The following is a 26441-nucleotide window of genomic DNA, read 5'->3' on the forward strand; positions in this document are numbered from 1 at the left end:
CCCAGGTTCAGGTGGGTGGGTGGTTAGGTTCTGTCTCAATCCCCACCTACCTCTTACTTCTTAGTGTTCTTATCATTGACCTTATATTATAAAATGCATCTTAATGGTATTAAAAACTTAGAATGTAGCTCTTTCTAGTCAAAATTGATTCAAATCTTAAATTCCAAGATTCTTTTGTAAATGGAATACATATAAACATGGAAAAACATATTAAAACATGTAAGAAAAACACAATGTTCATATTTGAACTTAAGTAGAGATAATGCTTGTGAGGTGGACGATTCCTAATGTCTGATTCTCAAATCTTGAAGGTAGAAATACTTAATTATCAATCAATTTCATATTTGTTTTACACACATTAGTCAACCATAGACATACAAGGAGACAACTTAGACATACATGTAGTTGAGTCAGAATCCATGTTGTCCACTTTGGACCCTTATTTTCTACCTATAATAACTTTTTCAATTAGATTAGAGAATGCTCACAAATTAACCCAACACACTCATTCTTTTTAAAATGGATACAAAAAGAGAATTCAATTTCAAGGGCACTTGTTAAAGTTGAAAGGTTCATTTCAAAGCTTTGAGAGTCAATTATGTTTGGTGATATGTATATGTCTTTTATACCTTGAATATATTAGTATCATATCGGTCGTATCTATCTAACTGATCATTCATATCCTAAAACCGATTGTCGAACTTTTAGGAATCAGAATCATATGGGTTGATTGATTCAAATTGAGATCTGCCGACTCTGATCCATTCCTAAAACCTATTATGAGTTTAATAACCTTTAATCTTTGGTGTTGTTAGTTAGCTCAATTGTATTATCCAATGTTAACGAATGCCTCCACACAAAGGAACATCAATTTGACCTAATGAGTGAAGGGGAAAAAAACAAAAACAAAAGTAGATAACCTCACTAATGATTTTCCCCTACTTTTATTACTAATAGAGTATTAGCATCATTTGTTCAAAAGCCCTCTAGCATTAAGTTGTTTATTTGAAATTGCTTTCTTATCTCCAACTCCTAGATTTCCCCTTTCCTCCTAACTTTTCAGCAAACATTGCAAGCTAGTAGTCAAAGTGGGCCCACTCAAACAACACATCAACTTCTACTCTAAAACCCAAAAGGGCATGGGCCCAAACTATAACCTGATAAAAGCATTGGCGACATAACCTCCCTGACTCAATATTTTGGGGGCCCACTCAAGTAGACCTGTAATGGGTAGATCTTGTCCCTCTTTAAGTTGCCTCTTTATGTTCCAACTCCTTATGTGTTTTCCACAACCCTCTCTGTTCATCTGGCAAAAATTGTTGAAGTAAGACTGTGTAGAAAAAATGTCCCATCCCTTCCTTTCCCGTCTCTGTTTGCGCGGAAATCATCGGCACTAGGTTCACCCTTCTTTCTTAGGGTGAGATGCCACTCTTTTAGGCTTTTGACATCATTGTTAGTGCAAAATCCAGCATGATTAGCTTATGGGCTCAAATCCAAAGGAACCCATTGCCTTGTTTCATTTTTCTACTAATGGTAATGATTCTTGTAACCTTGATTATGTAGACAAATGTGCTTTTTTCTAGTCTTCTTGCTCATTTTTGACTGATTACAGTTGAACAGAATATAGCAAGAGCTAGGTTATAGTACCTCATTAGTAAAATTTTCTCATTGCTTTAGGTTAAGTCAAAAGTTAAGCTAAGCACATGTTAGTCACAAAACAAGCAAACACATGTAATTAGTGAGTAGGTTGCAATTACCAACTCACTAAAAGTCCCCAGAAAAGTGAGGTTTTCTCACTCTTTTGAACTATTTGGTGAACAAGTTGAAGACAGGAATCATTGTTTGTAGTCAAATATCACACTTTGCTTGGTCACTCTAATGAGAGAAATTATGGGAACTTTGTGAATTGACCAAACATTGAGGAGACACCTCACTGATAAAGAGAAAGTTTCGAGTTTTGAATCACACTTTTCTTGTTGATTTGGAGGGAAATTACTCTCTTAGCTTAGACAATGTTTTACTTACAAATCAAATATTATCAATAAAGAAAGTTGATGTACTTCTGACACACAGTGATGGCAATCTCCTGTATAAATGTAACAAGACTAAAGAAATCGTGAGTTTAAACCTTCGTCCCTCCACACCTTGTTCTCATTCCATTCTTGTAACTGAATTGATGATGACCCGAAAAAGATGATGTCATTTGGAAGGATAGGTTGTGTTTGTTGTCAATTCATTCTCTAAATTGATTCTTATTAGGAATACTTTTTTTCTTAGTGGATTAGATGGTTCTTTGCTTTGCACCGTTTACTTTGCACCGAATACAAAAGTTTTTGTGGTCATAAATTTGTGCCAAATTCTAAGAATCACTTCCAAAAAGGTAATTTCTTAAGAAACTATTAAGTGTAGCAAGCGTGCCCATGGCAGCATGAGCTACACATGTTGCTTTGTTCAATGTTAATAGAAGATTAGTATAATAAAAGTTATCTTAGGCTTTAAGCCAAAGATTACGGTCTTCAAAGTGTATTTAATTTATTAATGGATTTACGTTTTTATTGATTCTCTGTTTCAGTCTAAGAGTCAGATACTTTCTTTGAAAAGGTTCCTAGATGAGTAAATAAATCAAAAAAAATCAAGCTGTTGAGGTTAACAAAAAAGGATAATTGAGAAGAACTCATATAACCACTGACATCTATATTAGATTTCATTAAAAAAAATGAAAAAGGTATAGAGAGTGCAAGAAAATTCTTCATTATTGACTTAGAAAAAACTTATAATGTATGCATCGTATTTATTTGGAAAGTAAAAGAGAGAAAAACAAATATTACAAATAAATATGAGAACATAGTTGAAAACATGTATAAAGGTTCAATAACAAGTGAATGATCAACAGAGAAGATAGTAAATTCTAAAATATAGTTAGACTACATCAAAGATCATATTTACATTCTACCAAAAAAAAAAAAAGATCATATTTACATTCATTTTTATTTGCACTTATAATGCACTTATTTCTCTGTTGCAATTCCCTGTTTTTGGGGAACATCAACCCATGAGAGAATTAAATTTAAGGTCCCTCAGATGCAGGAACTCAAGTTCTCCGGACATAACAAAATCATTACTGCACTGCTCTAACAAGTCTCTATCAACTCTCTGTCCTCTCTGCCTTCTAGTCTCTAGTACAGATCCCATGTTACTACTGCTTTTAACCATTTCAGGCCCAGCAGTGTTAGCACAAAAGATCAGAAGTCAATATCGAGCAAAAATGGAGCTTGTTTATTCTGGATGGTTGTCCCAGCCTGTCTTTCTCAGTCATCCATGCCCCCACTCCAATTCAAATAGAACAGAATTGTATTCTCCTCAGAAACACATAAGAGAGAGAAAGGTGTATTTATCTACCCCCACTCAACAAACCCAAATGCCCAGCCACCAATCCCAAGTCCCCACCTGAGCTGCTTTCTTTTCTGCTGTTTGGCTCCAAAGCATCAAATCAGGAAAAGCAACAGCTATGTGTCACAAGACTAGCCAAGTTTTCTGCCGTTCACTACAGCAAAACAATGATGAAACAGTAAGAATTCTTGCTTTCTCCGAACTGATAAGAAAAAGTAATTTTATGTGGAGGCACTGTCAAAGGGTACAAACACATCAAGCATCAGCCAAAAATAAACGGTGCCCACTAAAAAAACAAACCAACTTCCCCACTGGGATGTCCCCCAACCCAACACTTAAATTAGTCTCACCGGCCAGACCCAAGCAGGGAGATTTTGATTTAAAAAAATATATATAATATATACATTTGCACAACACTATAATCATCCAAGTAAGAAAATAGGCCTTTCCATGTAAATGGACTGTCTGTACCTTGTAAGGCAACTTTGAGTCCTGCTGATGGATATAATTGTTCTTACATGAATGGATACAAACCCTTCAAAATAATTTGTCAACCAAGTTCAAACATTACTGCCTTTACATTCTCCAAGACATGTATTACAACCTCACTGCAACATCGAAGAAACAAAAATCATCACTGCTTAGTGGTAGTGACAAAACTTTCTTAAGATTTAGAAAATTCTAAGCTACCCATTAGAAAGTTTTCCAATAATCAGCTAACACTTCAGATGGAAAATATTAGCAACTCATATGGAAATATATCCAATAATTTTTAAATGTAAAACTGCAAACCAGGATAAGAGACAATAAATAAATTCCTCAAATACTCTAAAGATGACAGCATACTCTGTTATGGAACATAATTTTAAAAGGACAAACCAATAATTTTGAACCCTAACAAGGACGCTCATCAGCATTCCTACCTTGGTTACTCATCCCCTCACAATTCAGTGTGTCCAGTTTAAATTTATTCAGCAGCCAACTAAACAACTCAGAAGCAAAGATTGAGTTTTTGGGGTTAGTCCATGATTTATGCAATATAAGATAAATAGCCCCCAGGCCCATTTTCTGTTATGTTTTGCTGCCTTTTGAATCTATTATTGATTTGAATAGTATATTGCCTAGGCTGCTGGGGGGAGGTTATAATCCTGGCATGGTTTTTTGCCATGGATTATGGAAAGGAAGAAGCTTTTCGTTGTAAAGCGGACCATCTTACAAATTGGTCAATGTAGAGGTGAGGGTAGGGCAAGCCACCAACTTCCAGTAAGGTATTAGCGTACATCAATTGCAGGGCTGGACACTGAAAAGCAGGGGGTATTTTACATTGTCGGAAGGGGGAGGATGATGTATGCTGCGAACCCTGGCAGCACGCCCAGCCTTTTCTCATTAACTGAAATAATGATTCTATATGGCTGAAGTCTGTACTGTTTCACTATGCTGTGAAAGTGGCCCTTCACTTCGCTAAGTTCACATTCAAAATATGTTGAATATGCTGCATAAAAGGGCTATATTTGTCAGAACTAAATAAAATCATCCTAACATAGATATATAGCCATAGTTATCCTAATAGGACACATGCAGAAGAATGAAGGTGGTAACAATTTGCAGGTCAGCATGTCAAAAACGTTTCCCAAACATGAAAAGTTCTGAAACTCGACATTCTAACTTCTAAGCAGCCAGACTTGTTGGCACTAAAGTCACAAGGTATTCTTCAGCAGATTAGTTCAGGCAACAACACATAAGCAAACATCCCTGCACATTAACAGAAATCCTAAATACAAACACAAAGATGAGAACTCAGACATAAAATAATAGTTAAGTGTCTTAAAATGGTCAACCATCACCAATGACAATAAAAACAGTAGCCCAACCAAGTGTCCCCTCCCACTCCCCCCCCCCCCCCCCCCCCACCCCCAACAAAAAGAAAAAAAAGAACCAGCTTCCAATTTACGTCATGGTATCAAAATTTTGAAACTTATGCAATTACTTGGACCAACTGAACGGTTCAATGTAGTTAGGTGGAAAGTAATGAAATATGGATTATTTTAAATTTTGACAAAATCCGATTTGCAGCAATTACTTCCAGCATTAATTATCAGCTAAACCAACAGATTGAGTTTTTATCCAAAAATGTTATCAAATCTAAACTATAAAACAAAGAAGCTCAACAGATAACAATTTATGCTTGTTAAGAGGTTCTGAATACAGCAATAAATTTGTCCATCAGCTAACAAAACAAAGGGCATAAACAGTAAATGAGACTCCCGCCATCCCAGGGTCCGCTGCTGGTCATAATGTTCGCAGCCCTTCCCTGCTTTCACAAAAAGGCAGTTTCCAGACTTGACCATTTAACCAACTGGTCATAATGGAGCAACCTTGCCATTGCAACTAAGGCCACAATCTCAGAATAAATAAGACTTTCTAAATGGACATGCTAATCAAAATCAATTGAAAACTGCAACCATATATGATATAATACGAGGGGAGAGGAAGGCACTAAAAAGAAATGCCTCTTACCAACTGGAAACTAGTTTGGAGGAGTCAATGAGTTCATGGATACCCAAACCTGGGTCATATTCCCCTTGGATTACTAAAAGGATCACTCTGGCATACAAGTATTAGACATTTACTTCTGATTATCAACACGTCCTTAATTTATATGTATAACTGGGAAACCCAGGTGCTATCGCATTTTGCTGACCATGTGGAAGAAGGGGGGAAAAATGATTGGGAATGGAGTTGTATAGATCAGGAAGGATGATAAATTTGATCAACAGTGGAGGAACTGTGAAGCCTAAAGGGGGAAAAAACCAGGTTATTAGAATTGAATCTGCCCTGCCTGAATAACTGAGCTAGGTTCAGAGTCATACAATATGAACTGACTGCCAGAATCACATGAGCAGATGGCTCATTATATACTGATGGAACAAGTATACAGGTTTGTAAAAGTGTAACCATATTGAATATTCTGGTTAAAACTTGCATTGGTAACAGCCTGCTTTCAGAAAATGGCCTTAATACTCCTGGCTGCATATGCACGTGTCCATGTCTTCCTAAAGTGAAAAAGAAAAGATTCCAGGGTTTCTCATTCTAACCACACAATCCTCTATGCAAATTTAACCTTGAACACTCAGCAATACTGTAATATAACAAGTCAAGGGTCAAGTAAATGACGTCTGATTCAAGATGAGTTTCATCCCTTGTAGTGAACAGTTTTACCCTCCCCCATATCTCAATCCAACTATAACTAAACTCCTTTATTGATTGTCTTTCCCTCATTAATCCCCGTATTTCCAAAACCCTTTTCCAATTGCTGACTGAAGCATACATCTCCATAAGCATCAAATGTGCACTTGAATTATAAGGTTCAAGCTTCAAAATCTGATCAGCCACATATGCACCCAACTTCAGATACCCCCAAACCCTACACCCATTCAGCAGTATCCTCCAAAAGATGGTTGTTGGCTGAAATGGCATTTTCATTATTATCAGCAATGCTTCATTTAGCAACCCGGCACGTGCAAAAACATCAACCATGCATGCATAGTGCTCCACTTTTGGGGAGATTCCGAAATCTGACTTCATGCTGTTAAAATACTTGCTTGCTTCTTCCACCAATCCACGATGGCTGCAACTTTGAAGAACGCCCAAGAAGCTGATATCATCAGGCAGGAACCCAACCTTTTGCATCTGATGGAAAATTATGGTTGCTTCCAAGCCAAAGCCATGCTGCCCATAGCCCATAATCATAGAATTCCAGGTGACAAGGTCTGGTACAGGCATATCTGCAAAAAGAAACTTTGCATAATGAACATTGCCAGATTTTATGAACATAGAAATGGCCGAGTTTCTAATGTGTGTGTTATTCTCAAATCCTCTTTTAAGAAGTTGGGAGTATAGTTGTTGGCCAGAGAAGAAAGCTGCCAAATCTGCCGAAGCAGTCAAAGCACTAGTAAGTGAATGCGAAGTTGGTTGAATCCCAGTTGACACCATTTCTTTAAAGAGCATCAAAGTTTCACTGGCCAACCCATTTTGCTGAAAACCTGATATAACAGAAGACCAGGAGACTGAACTAGGATTTGCCATTTGCTTGAATAATTTCCATGCATCTTCAATCCGTGAATCCCAACAAAGCCCAGATATTATAGTGGTCCAACTAATATTGTCTTTATCAGGCATAACTAAAAATAACTTCAATGCAATATGCATCTTTCTCTCTTGAGTGTAACCCATTATCATAGTGTTCCATGAGACAGTGTTCCTCTCATTCATGCTATCAAAAATCCCCCTCGCATCACCAATCCTGTGGTTCTTGATGTAACCCTTGATCATTACATTCCAACAACAAGAATCTTTATGGCACATTTGATCAAAAAAATTTCTTGCACAGTCTACTTCACCTTTGAGCATGAGATCTGATAGTCTTTTAGTCAACGCTACTAGCCCTCTGTCTTTTGTATCGTTATTAAATAGTGCATCCATACCATGATGATTCTGGACATCAGCAATAGGTTCTACATTTCTTTTATGAAATGATTTACAAGTAGAACGCATGATTAATATTGCATTCATTCTACGCACTGCAAAAATCATTTTCTCAAATTCAAAGGGCTCTTCACTGAAGAGCAGCATGAGCCATCAACCATACCGAATTTTAATTATCGCTATCCATTGTACATCCTTAAACTTCCTTCAGTAAGCTAGCTGGAAATGAACCCAAAACAATATTCTTGCAGTGGAAGCATGAATTATTTCATCCATTAGCTCAAACCACTACAATCATAGCCTGATGACAACGCAATAAAGGGGTTTGGTTTCAAAAAATACAGTCCTGCAACATTTCTGAAAGGGAATTGTAGGTATAAATACAAGAGAACGAGGGGAAGGGATAAGCCAATAAAAATGTATATTGCAGTCAAGGTTTAAAGTATCAGTACCAGGAATTGTATTGTAACATATCATATCGTTTAGGTTGGGTGATACCCAACCCAAAAAATAAATGACTAAAAATGAAAAAACAATTGAAGGGGTTCTATCATATACAATAAAATCCCCCCCCCCGGTTTAAGCGGGAAATTTTCATTTTTGGACGAGTAAACAGGGAAATTGTTGCAAATGTTGGACTTTTATGCATCTAATAGCTAAGTTTAACCTAAATGCATCGACTTATAGTGAAAAAACAAAATGAAAAACATTATTTAACAAAAATAAATAAAGTTTGTCAGAGAAACCATTCTTATTCCTACGTAATCCTAGTGATGTAAACGATGATGCCTTCAACTACTTGAATCGTTTTCAAGTTGTGAATGGAAGCCAAGGTCTCAAGTGTGAAAAAACCAACTACAGAAACAAGATCTCAAGGTTGTCAGTTGTCACAGTGATTTCGTGTGTTTCTATAAGCCACTGGCTTGCTCTGCCAAAAAGAGCGCTCAACAGTTTATATATCGTATTGATATGCATCGACCCATATCAATCACCATTATTGGCATGTATCCAGCATATTTTGTTGTATCAGACTATCAGTATGCATTGCCCAATACACTACCCTACAATACAACACACTCAGTAGTCAGTATACTATTTTTTTCCCAAAAGAAAAAAATAAATATATTGGTCAGCATCGTATTGTTAGTCTCAATACCATAAGGAATGATACTTTAAAACCCTGATTGCAGTTTCCGTCAAGCATTTCAAAAATAATTCCTTGCTAGTGACCAATATTAAAACATATATAAATAGGTTGAATTTAAACATGACTTGTTAGCCAATCTCAAGATTGTTTTCCCTTCAAATACAATCTTCTCTCCCACCCCTTCCAGGGGAAAAGAAATTCATAAATGAACAAACCTAACAAACAGAATTGAAATGGCTAGTCTATGTGCAAGCAAGAAGAATGGAGGAACCAATGACAAATGATGCTGTCTGAGTTGGAGATGTCAAAAGTGATGGGAAAAAGAGGTTAACATGACCAGGAAAAGTTCCCCCCAGGCCCCCAGTGTCTGCGATCCCAACATCCCCTCTCCCCAACCATTTGAGCCACTAGCTCCAAGAAAACTAGCAGCATGTCAACCTCCACTCTTTATTTTATTAGATAATGAGTTAGTGTAGCTCTCATTCTGGTAGAGCCCTCTGCATGATCCCCATGGCTTTCTTGAGGTAGTGTTCCAAGTGAGTGAAGAGGCCCTCTGCATGATCCCCATGACAAAGGTTGGAAAGGAAGAGGAGCGTTCGGGTGCCTTGGTAGAGAAGAGAATACTGTGCAAAATTAGAGAAGATCTCCTTTAAGATCAAACAACTACATCATCCTGAGTATGATTTTGCGTGCAACAGCATTTACTGATATCAGCCGGCATCAGCAAGGCTGATTACCTTGAACTCATAGTTCGAGGACTCATATACCGTGAGATATCACGCTTTTTTGAGAAGGTGAGACAAGATGCCATTCAAAACCCTGGATTAACTCAACTCAACCGAGACCTGGATATTTTGGACATATCTTGATATTTTTCAGATACCTGGTCATATCTTGGATATCTCAATCAGATTTCTGCAAGATCTCAGTAGTTTATCGGATACCTGGGTGAAATCTTGGAATATCTCCGAATTATACAATATTTTACGCTCCTCCAACTCAAATGTGGCTTTAAAATCAACCAAAAAGAAAGCAACTAACTATTTTCAAAGAGTAACTAGGGCGCTAGATCGAGATCTTACACAATCATCATACTATTGTGTAAGAAGTCCACTGCAAATCTCCCTTTCCAATTCTAGCTCTAAGCTTCAGTTGTCAATAAAAGCAACTCCTGTGTATAGTAGTATACTAGAACCCCATGATTATAAGGCTAAACTTGCTGCCACAGAACTCCTTTATGATTGATCAAGGAACACCTTGTGTGTGGTCAAGGTATAGATTCGTATTTGATCTAATCAAACCATCCTTCAGTGTGAAGCCTAGATGTTCAACTTCTATTTGTTCTTGTTCTTTAATCTTTTCATTAAACAAGTTACATTTTACTTTTCAAAAAATCCATCATCATAATGCTGGTGGATACTTTAACATTACTCTGTTAATTCTGTTTGAAGGTGAATTACTCGTTTGATTTATGCTGAGTTCAATATCTGATAATCAATAGAGTATTTTATCAACCACATTTCTCTATTATTTTCTCTTTCTTCTGGCTCTTCCATCTTTAGTTTAATTAAACAAGTTCTGTTTTACTTTTTTCGAAATTCCTGTCATTACAGTGCCAGTTGAACCTTAATATTAGTCTGTCAGTTCTTTTTGGAGGTGAACTAGTCGTTTGATTCAAGCTCTGATTTCAATATCTGATAATCAACAGTGTATTCCACCAATTGCCGATTTCAATTTCATAGTCTATTGGCTATTTGCAGTAATCCTACTGTGAGTCTGTTTCAAGCATTTCTTCCATCTTCATAAATATATGTTACTGATAAGGAATCTACTTTCATATTCCTGAAATTGAATTCTTCTATCCAGATCTGCAATCAATTTCAGATTCTGATCTGATTGATCAAACCCTATTTCAAATAGGATTCATACACAATACTTTTCAACGCAGATCCAGCACCTATTGGGGTTGATTTCCTTGAAATAAGCCTAGGTTTGGGCCATTTGTTCCATGGGTTTACTAGGTAATGGGCCTCCCCTATGGGCCTAAAACATGAGTTCCAATTTGGTATATTAATTTGAAGTTCTTTAATCAAGTTTATTAATGTTTTACAAGTCATGTGACTACTTAAAAGTCACATGTCTTAATTAGAACTAGCTTGGTCAAATGCACATGACATTAACCAAGGAGGAAGGGATCACTTTAACAGACTTAATGATGAATAGCAGACCTAACTAGGGTTTTAGAACCTACGGCTAAGGAAAATTGGGGTTCTCAGCTTGCGGCTAGGATTTCTAGGGTTTAGGCTCAGCTAGGTTTAAAGGGGATTGGTATTAGGGTTCAGTCAATAAGATCTAGCAGTCCTTAGGTTTTAAACTAAGCAGAATTTCTTAATTTTTTTTTTCTGTAATTTCTGTTTAGGGTCTAGGGTTTGTGTTGCTCATGAAGAATGGTTGAATTTAGGGTTTTGGAAAGGTGGGGGATGCAAGTTGCTGTAACTGAAGGCTGCTGGGGTAGGTCAGAGGTTATTGCCAATGAATCAGGGTTTAGAGATGGGGGAAAGCAATGTTTAGGTTTTTAGGGCTGGGAAGGTTCTAGAAGAATGCCTCAGGGAAGAGAGAAGAAGTGAAGGTGATGCAGAATTGGCAGCATATACAAGGAAGAGAAAAGCCCAATGGTCAAGCCCATCAAAGCCTAAGGATATGCAAAACAGCCCATGGCTTGCATGGGCTAGAACTATTGTAGTGGGTTAAAGTTATCCCACATATGTTGAACTTTATAGTCTAGACCTAAGCCCAAGTCTAGATTTTAAAAGTCAATAAAAGGGGCTGTGGTTTGAAAATAAAAGAACTCATTGTCAAAGGAGTTTTCCTTTGTCAAAGAGGTAGGTAGTAGTTGAGTTATTAATAGGTAGGTGGTGTTAGCTAGTGGTTGGATGTTACCATTAATATTTATGTCTCTTAAAAATGCTATATAAAGAGACTTATGTAAGAGGTGAAGACACAACTTATGAATTGAAATCAAATTGCTTGCTAGCATTCTTCCTCTTTGGAGAACCCTTGTGTTTTATCAAGGTAGGTTGGTGTTTGATCCAATCGATACACCTTGCGGTGTGAAGCCTGGGTGTTACATGTTACATTGTTATTGTCACTTTCTTCATTATAGTTCTGTCCCTATTTGAAGATCTATTCAGCCCGTTATAATATCATTCTAGTTTCAGCCCTCGTTCCCATCTAAACTCTGTTTCACCTTAAGTCCATCAAATTTGAACTTGATTCCCTGTAAAAGGTCCTATTTGGCTACTGTTTTGATCATTCAAATACAGTACTACATTAGAAGGCCTAGGGGAGGCCTTAGGGTTGGGAACTGGGGTGGCAATTGGTACTTACTTGCTGGAACTTCAAGGAGTGAAGAACTTGGGAACTGGGGTGGCAGTTGGTACTTACTTGGTGGGACTTGAAGGAGTGAAGAACAAAGGCTGCTGCTGCTGGATTGCCTCAGATGAAAATCAATCACACTGAGGCAGCCGCAGGGTTTCATCCTTTGGAAACCCTACCTCAACCCATTTGAACCCTCCTTGCCTATAATTCTGAGCAATTTTGTTAATAATCAAGTCTGATCCGTTACATTCCCTAGCTTTGAATTTATAGCCAAACAAAAGGAACTCCCACTACAACTCAATCCCTAGGGAGTCCTACTTGAAGTTAACCTACTCTTTAAAAGACTCCTACACTAACTTGGACTCCAACTCAAATTCAGACTTAGCAACTACCAATTACAACTGAACTCAAATAAACAAAGTAAAGATTAAAAAACAAAGAAAAAAAAAGAGGGGACTCTTAACTATTACTAGGACTTTGACTTTTCAAATTAAGACTCCTAGATGGACTAGGACTCCATCATATCTCATTAAGGAGTGATCCTGTCAGCAAAGTAAAGATAGGTCTAGACTCCTGGTCAGATTCTGATTCTCCCGGGATAAATCAAGATAGAGTTGGGCACTTGGAAAATCACCAAAATGCCCTCGGATGGTGTGGACTCTCAGTGGGATCGTGGGAAGAAGGGCTGGTGTCTTAGGTCTTCTTGCAGCCTCTATTGGGGAGGACTCCTGGTGGTTCACATCAGTACATCAAGGGTTCTCAGTCTATTCATATTTAACTAGCATGCATCTCAAGACACCATGCACGAGAGGACTTTAAAGTGGTTTTAAGTTATTTATTCTGTAAGTTTTAGCAAGTTACTCCTATCTCTAAGAAGAGTTATAACTGGCTTTCAGCCCCCCCCCCCCCCTTTAAACCCAATCTGGGGGAAAGTATTAGGCAGATTTGCAACAACGAATCAAACTTATCCAAAACTAACTAGGGTCAACCACATGGATCCTTGCCTTCCAATCAGTTCTATTCAAGGTCATGTTGGATACAAGGCCTACGCCATTCATGTCTTTTCTCACCACTTCTCTTAAGGTTATTTTAGGTCTGCTCCAACTTTTGGAAATCCAGTCTGAATTATATCGCTCCTCTTGACTAGGGCATTTGAAGGCCTCTGTTAAACATGGTTGTGCCATCTCAAATGACTTTCTTGAAGCTTACTATGTATCAGAGCAACTCCCAAACCAGCTCTAATAGATAGGATAGGATATTATAATTTTCTGATCGCAAGGGCTGTTGATGCCTTCTTCTCCATTGTGGCAACTGGTCTGGTGTGTCATATCCAAACTGAATTGGCAAGTAATATCCAAGCAGAGCTCCTTGGTGAGTCATACCCAAGGTCCTGATGTTGGGATTCTGATGTGTAATATCCAATACCCTTCTTGGCTGTGTAAACAATCTTCACTCCATCCTTCCTTCTTTTCTTTGATTTGCTGATTTACCTAACCCCAATTGCTATGTTCCTCAGCCTTAACTTCCGTTAGATACATCCAAAAGCCCAGCAAGGAATCCCCACTACAGTCCCCACTTTCTGTAAGAACTTAAAACCCCACATTATACTGCCTAAAACCTGCAACCATAGTTTATTACATATTGTCCATCAGAATTTGATAGCTTTAAGTAAATCACCCTCCCCCCCCCCCCCCAAAAAAAAAAAAAAAAAACCTCCTATGGTCCCTACCATTGATCCAAAAGCCAGCCCCAAAAGCCCATTGGAACTGCCATTGACTATTATCCCCTACTTTTTCTCAACCGCAATAAGTTCTAGGATTCAAATCCAGCCATCAAAACTGAACCCAACTCGGATCTAATTCCCCTCCCAGCCCCTTCGTTGTTCCCTCCCTGAAAGTTGCAGCCCCACTCAAGGCCCCAAAAGTCCTAACACTTGTTCCTCCCATTGAAACTTGAAAGCCCTAAACAGTGTTGATTCTAACTAAGATCTTGGTTATTCACCCTCAATCCTAGAGATTGTTTTTCTTTTAAGGTATAAGCCTAGTGAGGTTACATCACTTTTTTAGCATGAAGTCTGACTAGGCCAATCCAGCCATTAGAATTCATTCGAATTTCGAGCAACATTCTGCAACTTGAAAGTAGAACTTCGATCCAAATTTTGTCCATACCAGACCGGCTGTAACTGCCCATACATGAAGGTAATACAGGAAATCAGACACATTCTACAACCAATAACCGCAATTGGAGGGTCAAAGGAAGTTGTCCAAAAAAGTCCCTAAGATCCAGCCAACTTTGGAAAGCATTTATGGAATTACTTTAATACCGAGCATGGTGTACGCCAATACAGTAATCACATTTGCATGTTCAATTCACGAAGCCGAAAGAAGCAAAAGAGACAATTGGGAAAGTTCAGAGGTTTCATAGGGTTCAACCATTCAAGAATATTTGAGAAGTCCAGGGATAAAGTAAAACTGAATGTAGAAATGCGGAAATGATAGCAATGTCCACTAGAAGTTTTGCCATTTGTTTTCTTTTTTTAGGGCAAGACCCCGAAATCTCTTGGGCAATTAAACACCCAACTGCATGGAAATCGCTAACGCTAATCACAGGTTTTACCCAATAAGCGAACTATTTTCTCGTATAATATGATACTACGAAGAGTTTTCCACTCCAGAAAAAAGAAGACTCCATGAACGGAAAGCTCCACCCCAAAAAAAAATGTAGGGGGAGAAGGATACCTGGCATTGGCAATAAGATTGAATCCGCCCAAAAGCTTTAACCACGGGTGCTACTCTAGAAAGAATCGGCTCTTCCCCGCTCAACAACGAGGCCATGAGCAAGCATGAACATATTAGAGATGGAGGAAGAGGGAATATATTACATTCTAACGACAAATTCGAAAAGACAGGGGTGATGCCAAGACAGTTTCAACAAAACCCAACTTAGGTTTGCTACACATTTTCCATTCCCAATTGAAGCTGTCACCGGCACGAACCGGCTCAATTGGTGGTCCGTATGTCTAACAAATACAGCCCGATGATCAAATAAGCGAGTCAATCTAGACCGCACAAAGGGAAGGATATTTTTTTGGTACGAGTGCTTTTTTTTTTAATACTGGAAATGAAATGTTGTCCGCAAGGGTTGAAGCCACGATGCAAATCAACCAACCCTACATTGGCAGGGGAAGGAAATATTCAATGTCGTAAGGGAAGCCAATGCACGTACAACGGTACAAGGCTGTATATAAAATGTAAGTACTAAAGCATAGGTAAGACATTTCAAAACACAACATAGCTCAGTTTTCAAATGGATCTTCCCCACTCTACAATGCTAGTATCTTTTCATCAAAACTCACATTAACTTGATCGTTGGAGGTGGATCGCAAGTCGTCCGATTGGCCCACAGCTAACTATATGTGTTTTGTGTTGCAATATAGGAACATGTATATGGTTGACCCAAACTGGTAGGGTAACCCTAATCAAATCAGTCCTCTTCGGTTTGATAGGTTATTGAATATAATGCTTTAGTCTCCCTGTCACAGTGATTCAATCCCAAGAGAGATCAATGGCAAAATTTTTGTGGTGGAGTGCGAATGACCATGGTTCCCACAAGGTTTATGGAAAAAGTTTTTTGTCCAATTGAGGAAGAAGGGTTGAGCATTCGAAACATTCGTGAATGGAATCATACCGCTCTCACCAAACAATTCTGGATTCTCTGCACCAATAAAGAATCATGTTGAAAATGATTTATTCATCAGAAATGGCTTCAAAAGCACACTATCTGGTTACTCCCATTGCCTTGAAGCTACTCTCATCGTCTTCAAACTGCTCACCATCTTTCACTGTCATTCTTAAAACTAGAAGCAAGACAAGTAATTACATCCACTATCATATTGCAAGTTTGCAACAGGTGGGAAATTATCTTTGAAAAATGAACCTTAAAATATCTAGATATTGCTTGGCCCACGTTCCGACTGAGGACACATGTGAGTGCACATGCTTTCATTGATAAGCACTAGGATTAATTAAAGACTACATAATTTAATAAGCAAAATAAATAAAAATTAGCTCTTGATTTTGGCGTTAACAAAAACCACTTGATTCATCCAAAGCTAAAGTCAAGTTGGTGATCTGAAGAATGTCTATGCGTACTTATCTTAAGAGATAACGCAGGGTTTTTTTGCATCCACAATGATTCGATATCGAAACTTTGCTTAAGGTAACTAAGCTGCTTACCACTTGGACCAATCCCGTTACTTATCTTAACCTTTTCATTAAAATAAAGAATATATTTTATAGTAATTAAGGCTCTTTTTATTTATTTAATATTATTTTTTTTTTTATCAATTCTCATTATCTATTATGTCTATTTAAAAGAAATAAGTACAAAAATTTAATATTGGTCAAGAATGAAAAATAATTTGATGAATTTTGTCAAAAATTAATTATAAAATAAAAAATATGTTTGGTATCAAAATAAAAAATTGTTAGAACCACGATGTCACCAAGAAAGAGATCCGCCGATAACAATCGTTATCGCAAACCGAAAACAATTGGTTTGATGAATGAAGAATGTGTAAACCGGTTACCATTAAAATAAAATAAAAATAAAAACTCAAAACCCCGCGTGCCCGATTCAATTTCAAAAACCTGAGGATTTGATCCATGAAATTTCCAAGGAAGAAAAAGACGAAGATGAATCAAAGTGGCACGGAAAGAGACCATGCCATGGCGTTCAAGTCCGGGCCCTAGAAGTAACTCGTCCATTCACTCCGAGGAGGGCTTTGTCGCCCGATTTGAGGACCGCTCGAATCATGAACAAGTAGATTCAACTATGATTCACCATGGATTTGAGCATCGGAGGTACAGGTAAGATAAGGATGAATCCCAAATGACCATTGACCAAGCCATGGAGAGTAACATGGTCAGCCGCCGTCGTGCACTTTCAAACCCTTGATCGGGTAGCGAATTATGGCTGATCATCGAACTCACAATGATCCCACCTCTATGAGGTTCTTGATCTTACATTGGGTCCGCGGTGGTTTGCTCTTGCCCCCCTTTTCTCCGTGCCGGGGGGGTTGGCGGTTTTTGGCGTGCGGCGTGCGAGGGTCGGGCGTGTTGCGGGGGGGTTTGAGTTTTTTATTATTATTTTTTATGGTCGCTGGTGGTCATTCATCGCCTTGTTTCCGGTTACAGACAGGTTGTTAAACGTGATATTCTTGATGCATGGGCGGCCCGGGGCCCCTGGTGGCCGCGGGCCCATGGAATGATAGATTACCACCCAAGATAGAAGGTGCATAGAATGAAAATATTGACTGCCAACAATGTGTAATGAGATGGTTGTGATCTTCACCAATGGTTGTGATCTTCACCAATATTGCATCCTGAGGTAGTTGAGATCTTCAATTGGAAGTACAATCTCTTTGGGGTAATGGACATTCATAATAAATATTATTTATAACAATATTGACTATTTTACCTTCATTTTAATTATAAAGTTTTAAATGAACTTGCACATAAATGAAGCTAATGAAATTCTCACCCTAATCCATAATAGACTTTTAGTCTATTATGAATTCTGGAGGTTTTTCTATTATTTTAAATAAAAATAAAACTGATAATTATATATGCCAAACTATTTAAAATAATGAAAAAAATGTCATAATTAAGAATGATAATTGATACCAAAAAGAGCTTAAACCATGTTAGGAAATTTTATTAAGCCATTGTTAGACAATTTCATAATTTCTAAATTGCCTTGAAATTTTTATGATTTTACCCTGTCGCATTGAGTAAAATTGAATTGTAAATTTTCCTACAAGAGTTTTTCTTCTTCTTTCCTTTGTCATCTTATACTATAAGATATAAAATAATACAACTAAGGGTATATATATGTCATTTCTGACTAATGTTTCTAATGGTGTGGGTGACAACCAATTAATGTAGTTTTGAAATGTCTATGTTTTTTGTTAATTATCATGGATGCTCCAGAAATTTTCCCAAATAATTTTCTTTTAACACACCTCACAATCCCTGAATCACGTCATATTAGTTTAAATAAGAATAATTCAACAATTACCAAAAACAATTATTAAATAAAAAATAAAAATTATTCAACCTCTACTGAAAGCAATGAAAAGCACTACACCCTCTAATGAGTGACTCCAAGTGTGTGAGATTTAAATCATCTCCGTTATGCATTTGTGGTCCATTCTATCTTTTGGACTGTGGAACGGACAATGTGTGAACTGGTTTAATTGCAATTATAGGATATGATGAATTAAGCCTTTAAATAATAGATTGATTCCATTTCAATAATTTTTAAATGGACTGATTCTGTTTTAGTCTTTACATCCAATGGTTATAATTAAATTAGTCCACACATTACCCATCTAAGGATCAAATGAACAGAACAGAACAGCACCAACTACAAGACATAGAAGATCAGATGGGTGGTGCCGTGGTGGAAGGACATTCTCTTAAGACCTACAAAGGATTGGGTAGAAAGCATCTTCACAGACTATTAGGCCCGGACTTTGCTTGGGTCCTGCGCCATAAATGCACAGGACCATCAAGCCATGCACTTTGGGCGGTGGGATCGGAATTTCAGTCGAAATTCAATGTCGAGATCGAAATCTTGACCGAAATTTCGAATCCTACAGTCGAAATTTCGGCTAATGCGCAGAATACAAGCTTTTTCAATTAGACCCTATAATGGTTCTTCCCCTCTCACCGATTTTCTTGATTAAAAATCCAACTTTGAGATGGGAGTTCACTACCCTTGTCAGTAAATAAAGCCAAAGAAATGGGTGTGAAAGGAATCTGTTTAGATAGAAAGTAATTTGGCTGTAGTGATTGTTTTGTCCAAATCAATGTGTTTACCTCGTTTTCTGCAACAAATTTTAGGAAAAAAATTCTCCCTACCATGGAGAAGTGGAAATCCCAGAGCATATTCCAACCATTCATGAAGGATGCGACTGAATGTTCTGAAAAAAGATAAAATTAATGTGCAGAATCTGAGGCAAGGATCTCGACTATCCATTTCCAAAAATGAACTTTTATACTTTTTAAAGAACGGATGGTGGTGGTTGAAATTTCAGTCGAGATCTTGTAACACAGTGTTGGGCAATTAATGCAAAGATGCAATTGCATTAGTGTTCTTCAATTAAACCTACAATTCTAGTGGAGCCATTATTAATTTCATGAAACAGAAATTATTACAGAGAGAACGGTGCAGTTAGACATCAGAGACCCTCAGTGTAAGTCACTCCAGTTGATTTCAACCATGAACCACCTTGTATCAGCTCTGCCACAGTAAATTTCTTGGCTTCGGCCGCACTGGTGATGACATGATAACCAGACCAGTTCACTCTCTTGCTGGTACCTGCACCAGCTCCACTGTTGGAATACTCTCCATAATACAATGTCTTCAGAGCAAAATCTCCATCCCAAGGTGCCCACCCTGTTGGATCAACGTGATCTGAAATCTTTGATTGCATCACCACGGTTCTAGAGTACTCCTTCCATGGACGTCCAAGGAAAGTAGGGAATGAACTCTTCACTGGTGCAAGATCAGAACTGGGTATGATCTCACACCCCTGAATCGAAGTTCCTGTGTTCTGGTTTGGATCAGTTCGGCCTTGAGCTGTTAGCATATTCTTCTGCCCTTTCATGCCTTTTCTAGCAACCAATTTACAGTTCTGGATCACCACAGCTGCGTTCCCAAAGATGAAATCCACAGTTCCAGTGATGTAACAATCTCTATAGAACTGACGAAGAGAATGGGCGTAGAGGGTGTCTTGGTATGCATCTATGCGGCAGCGGTTGATAACAGATTGATCTGCACCAACACGGAGTGCCACGGCTTGGTGCTTCGCTGCTCCTGCTGTGTTCTGGAACCAAATGTCTTGTGCTATGAACCCATCACCAACAGCAGCTGCCACGAATTCAAGATTAATTATTAGATCATAGGAAGAGATAAAATGAGTTAATATTCAACTAATGAATTACCTAGTGTAGCAGATTTGAAGGTTGTGGAACCGTCAACGACATTGAGACTTCCTGTGATGATCGTGGAATCCATACCATCACCAGTAATCATCACATTCTTCTTCTTCTTCCCAACCTCAACGTTCTCCTTGTAAACCCCTTTCTTCACATAGATAACGTATCTGCTCTTCCCATTGTCAGGTGCTGAATTAATGGCTTCGTTAACAGTCTTGTAGTTCCCACTTCCATCCTTTGCTACCACAACATTGGCATTGGGAATGATATCGTTTGGAAGAGATTCAAGCAGCTTACGGTCCTTACCAGTGACCCAGGAAGGGAAACCCCCACGCATTAATGGCCGGAGAGCTTCTTCATCTGAAGGAGGAGAGATCAACGTGAACATGGCTAAGGAGGTCCTTGCCCGGGCTATCAAGTCCTGAAGCTGGGCATGGATGGCTGATTTGACGACAGGCAAAGCTTTGCTGAGTCCATCTGAGCAGGTTTCATAGTTGGTGAGTACACTACTTAGCCATGTGTGTGCGTCTGCGAGTGAGGCAGCTGAGCCACCACCGACGGCGGCCGCGGAGTCCTTGACACGGTCGATGGAGAGTTCCATGAGCTCCACACAGTCAGCCAAAGGTGCCTGCTCACGGGCATCATTGGTCTTGTACCTGATGTGGCTGGCCACATCAATGGCTTCACCTATGCGTGAAACTGAGTTGTTCAAGAAGATCTGGAGACATGAGACTGGGCCATGTACCCGGTTACAGATTTGATGAGACAAAGAGAGATGAGGCGTGGAGGTGGAGCTACTGCTGATCACATTGAAAAATATGAAAGCAGAAGTGCAGATAATAGCAGCTGAAAAGAGGAATACCAGCAGGACTTTGCCGGAGAAGGTAGCAGGGCTCTTCTTGGGAGTGTCTAGAAGAGGTTGATGGGCGGTTGCCATGATTCAAGACTGAAGCTGCCAAGGCACAACACTACTACACTTTGTGGTGATTGTCAATGGTTTCCTCTCCAGTCTCCACTGCTTTAAATAGAGATTGCGAGTGGCTACTTGATATTCTTTTGGTAAAAATATAGCGTGATGTGGGTGTTGAAATCTTCTACCCGCGAGGGAAGGGTCTTGTACAGATTCACATCCTCTACAATTCTCACCCTTACAATTCATTCTAATTCCTATATAGGATTAATGATATGTGGCAGTTAATTATCCAAGGGTCAGAATTAGAATCCAATTAGGATCTGAATCTAATAAATTCCTAAATTTTCACTCAATTCCGTCTCTTCTTTTTTGTTGAAGCTTATTTTTATAAATTTATTAGATTCAAATCTTAATTGGGTTCTAATTCTCATATTCGGATAATTAACCGCAACGCTTCACAATCCTAGATAGGAATTACAGGGAATTGTAGAAGATGTAAACCCGGTCCAATACAAATTTTTTCACACCAGTCCCCATAAATGAAATCTATCCATTGATGTGGTTGGATTCAGTCTTAGACTTTGCACAACCAAATCAATAGTTATTCATAAAGCTGTTGTAATCAAGAAGGAAACTCTTGAAATTTAGAACTGAAACCAAGCCATGCATCCAAAGGGAGACTCTTTAATCCATTTTGGTAACTTAATTTGTGCCATACCTTAAGTTGTAGACATGGATGATAAATCAAATATATACACACATAATCATAGCTCCCAAGGAATTAGAGACTCATGTGAATGGGCAGTAGAATTTCTAGAGAGGTAGCTATATTAGAAGAAATGGGTGTGTACATGTTGGGTGTTGTGATGATGTTTATGACCTATTTGAGATAAGTATGGAAAATTAATCTATAAAGAAGTATGATGTGACCCACCAACCTCTGCCGTAGAATAATGGCATTAATCCTCTTGCCAGTGTTTAAAGTCTTATCCAATGGATTAAACAATAGATTATAAGAAGAAAGCTTGAAAGGAAACACTATTAAGGCTGTTGGGAAGTGGAAAATGGAGCTTTAAAGCATTTCTATATCCAATCAATCTGATATTGCTTTTGGTATGTAATCATGTAATATATTCTAGCTCGATTTTGATTTTCTTTTATATAATTTGCATTTATGATTATGACTTATTTCAACACTTGTGCATGGCCCACACGAAAAGGAACCACCTTTAAAATTAAAAGGTAAAGCAACTTATATGAGGTGTAGAGAACTTACATGTTATCTTTGAAATGTGTATGATTACACTAACTTTTAATGGGGAAGCAATAATGGTTTGGATGGATATTTGTTATTGAGGTATTGAAGATAGTTTAGAGTCTTTAAGCTAGTTGATTGTCAGTCTGAAAATAAAATGTATGAAGAGATATACAGATATTGTCTACCACTTGTAAAGGTTTTGTGTATATAGGGATATAGTCTTATTTCATCCCCATAAAGTTGTATACTAAGTAATTAGTTTAGGTTTTATTTATTTATTTATTATTTATTTAAGATTTGAAGTTCATCCAAACCAACTTACATGTACCTCAACTTTATCCTCAGGATAGATTTTCTATAAAATTTAAATATACGATGAAACTTTATCCTTGACCCCAAAAAGATTCGGACTCTTGACCTCATACTAATAGGTGTTGGTTTTGAGGTTATTTGGCTCAAAATTCTAGTTCGAGTGAGGTCAATGTGATCTTGGATTAGGCTCATGGCTAAGTTAGGGTAATCCTGGATTAAGATTAGGCCCATGTCAAGGTCGATTCCTACCTTATAGGATGTTTATTGACAAAAATAGGGCAAAATATTAGACTTTTCATATTTTTACTTTCTTGTGGTTAAGATTAGGGTTAAGGTCTATGAAGCCCAGTCCAACCTGATGTTGTTGCAAGCTTAACCAGGATAGTATTATATCGTGGTGCGATTAAATGGGATCCACCACATCATTCATTGCTCTCTAATCAACGCGATGGAAAAGATCGAGCTTTACCTACTAAGATTGTCCTCAATTAATTATCACTTCCCCATTTGTTATTAGAAGGCCTCTAACCCTTTTAGCTCCCAAAATCTACTTAGGTTATCCATAGAAATGTAACGATTTTTGTTGAACATGATCAAACCACGTCATTCCATGGATAGAAACTACACACCCAAGACCAATCATTCATTCCTTACTTTATTTTTATTTTTATTTTTTTTTGGATGAGGTTCATCCGGGCCAACTTACACACATCATGATTATATCCTCAAGGAATATTTTATATATATAATTATGCCGCCACGGGTGGGAATCTAAGACCTCTCCTAGGAAAGTTAAAAGTTAAAAGGTTGTCTTTCGCGAAAAAGAAAAAAAAAAATTGAGGTTGTCTACTGAGGTATAGATAAGAACAAACCTCGATTCATTAGGTATAACCGTACAAGTCACACATGAAGGCATGTGATCCACATTTTAGATGTCGGCCCCTACGCCCAATGAAAAGTGATGTATTTTTCCCACGCTCCCACATGGCCACTGAGTAAATAATCCGGATTTAAAGGAGTAAAGGAGTTAAGGATAAACGACAACCGCAATAATAGTTTTGCATTTGAAAACAAGTAAAGAAATACAAAAAGTTATGGTTGCCAAACAAGACTTTCAAACATGATATCACGTGAGACATATTATATTTCAAGTGTCCATGGGATTGAAGATTCAATGAAAATTATGAATGATAATTCTTGTGAATAAATTACCTAGTACCCGGTTCGTGTTAATCTGACCGAGATCAATCAGTAGTTCAAACTAAATACGTAGTTAATCCGAAAACCACACGAGGATCTAATCCTAGCCATCAGAATTTAAAGCATTCAATCGACGGTTAAGGGAAGCTCGAGTCAACAAAAGAAATCTATAAATATGGTTGTGGCGTGTGCAGAAGATGACACACCCGCATTCACTCAATCAACCTGCACTTTTCCCGCCGTTAAGCATTCAAACATTTCTGAATCTCCATGGAGCTCTGCAACCCTAATCCTTTGACACTCAATGACTTGGCCGTTGGAGATAGAGTGTCGATCCTCCTGATCGGCTGATCGGTTCTGTTTCTAACTATTATTTTTCTACCTTGCAAGAAAGAGTGGATTTAGATCCAAATCGAACCAAATCTGAAGTATTTGGTGTAATTCGCAGTTCACAGATCTTGACAAAATTTGCACCAACATTTGGCGCTGTATGTGGGAAACACTTTCAGAACAAAAACCATGACTCAGCACCTGGAGCAACAAGAAGTGGTGCCGGTGAATGAGACGACAAAGACTAGTCAAAGAGAGTTAAGAGGGGAAAATCAAAAAGGAAAACGAGAGAAGCAACAACACTGACACCAGCCCCGACAATGCTTACTCGTCATAAACAAAAAGTCCTTGAAGATCATTCACCTTATCTCCTTGGAATTCATAACCGGTAGGAAAAACAACTTGCAACAGCACCTATTGCAACTTCGCAACCTGGATTCGATCCAAATCAAATCTTAACTCAAATGGAGAGTATGCAACATCAGACTTTGGATACGCAAAATTTGATGAGATCATATATTTGGCAAATCTGAATTCCAAAAACCGGAATTCCAGTTCCAACCGATATCAGAACCCCTCTTTCTCAAGTTGGTACGGTCTTTGACCAAAATCCTCAAAAGCAAGAGTTGAGATGGAATCAGAAAAAATTGGATCTAAACAAAGAAGGCTGTGGAGAAAGCACAGATCCGGACGATCCACTCCCTTTCGAGTTGGAGGATCAAGTTTCAATTGGAGAGATAGAAAAGATCGACCAAGCCAAAGCAGAAAAAGTAGAATTCCAGGAAGATGAAGAGATCAAAAAGAAAGAACACAAAAGTCAATCAGTAATCATTTTGAAGTTCACAGATCTGAAATCAGTAAAGATTTCGTATTCTGAACGACCAGATCCAACGGCTATCAAATAAGGAAAATGAAGAAAATGTGGAGGAATCTATAGATTAAAATTCATTTTTGAAGAAATAATGGTAACACCATTGCCACACAATTTCAAACTCCCAGTATTCACAATGTATGATGGAAGTACAGAACCACTAGAGCATCTGACTCGATTTAAATCGGTTATGATGCTTTCCGGAGAATCGGAAGCTTTGAAGTGTCGATCATTTCCCTTATCTCTAAAAGGTCCTACAACAACCTGGTTTTTCAGTCTACAGACAAATTTGGTTGGAAGCTTCAAAGATTTGACAAGGGTTTTCTTGTCACGCTTCCAAAGTAGCATGAAAAGTAGTAAAATGGTTGACAATTTGGTAGCGATTAGTCAAAAGCCAGATGAAGAGATTCAATCAAGAATCAATTCAGATAAAAAATCTGAATGAAGCAATGGCTTATGATGCGATGTTCACAGGATTGACTGACGATCATATGTTAGAATTTCTAATCATGAACATGCCAGCAAACATTACAAAATTAACATCACGGTGTAATCAATATGCGAACATGAAGGACATTTTGCAGGCAAGGAAGGAGATTGCCGGTGATGGAAGCAGACGAAAAGAGAGTGGAACATTACGATCTAATCAGAAAGATCGAAAGAATAATAAGAATTATTCGAGAAATGATCGTCAAATAAGAAGAGATGTTTCACTACCATTCCAAATCAGTATACACATCTAAACTCAAGAAGATCAAAAATTTTGATGCAAATTCAGAATAAAGAATTTCTACGATGGCTAGTGCCAATGATCGCGAAAGCAAAGGAGCGAAATCCAAATAAATTTTGTAGATTCCACAGAGATCATGGGCATGGTACAAATGACTACAGAGTTTTGAAAAATGAAATTGAACATCTTATCAATCAAGGATGTTTGGATCGATATGTTCAGAGAAGAAATGGAGGACAACAAAGAGATGGTGAACAGCCGAGAAGGAATAATAGACGGTAGGAGAGAGAAGAATAAGCAAAGAAATATTTTCAGTCTGACTCTCCACCTGAAGATCATGAAGGCCCTCAATGTTTCTCTAGGTACAAACTTATCCCTCAATGTTTCTCCAGGTACTCCCAAATATATCATTGTTGCTTAGAAT

General features: G+C 38.0%; 1 protein-coding gene and 1 long non-coding RNA gene across 2 annotated transcripts; both read right to left on the reverse strand.

The window, feature by feature from the left end:
• Window positions 1-2989: 2989 nt before the first annotated feature.
• LOC149021914 (uncharacterized) lies at window positions 2990-15330 on the reverse strand. Its single transcript, XR_016172372.1, has 3 exons — window positions 15139-15330; window positions 3862-3998; window positions 2990-3544 (listed from the first exon to the last, which is right to left on the reverse strand). It is a non-coding gene; the product is annotated as an uncharacterized LOC149021914 (long non-coding RNA).
• Window positions 15331-19520: 4190 nt separating this feature from the next.
• On the reverse strand, window positions 19521-21421 carry LOC149021915 (pectinesterase-like). The gene is made up of 2 exons (XM_089150092.1): window positions 20410-21421; window positions 19521-20335 (listed from the first exon to the last, which is right to left on the reverse strand). Exons 1-2 carry the CDS (start codon window positions 21338-21340, stop codon window positions 19644-19646), a joined length of 1623 nt encoding a protein of 540 aa, XP_089006218.1. The 5' UTR covers window positions 21341-21421; the 3' UTR covers window positions 19521-19643.
• Window positions 21422-26441: the final 5020 nt, after the last annotated feature.

The sequence above is a fragment of the Hakea prostrata genome, chromosome 3, assembly GCF_041222555.1.
Source record: "Hakea prostrata isolate BN-2017 chromosome 3, UWA_Hpros_2, whole genome shotgun sequence".
NCBI lineage: Eukaryota > Viridiplantae > Streptophyta > Magnoliopsida > Proteales > Proteaceae > Hakea > Hakea prostrata.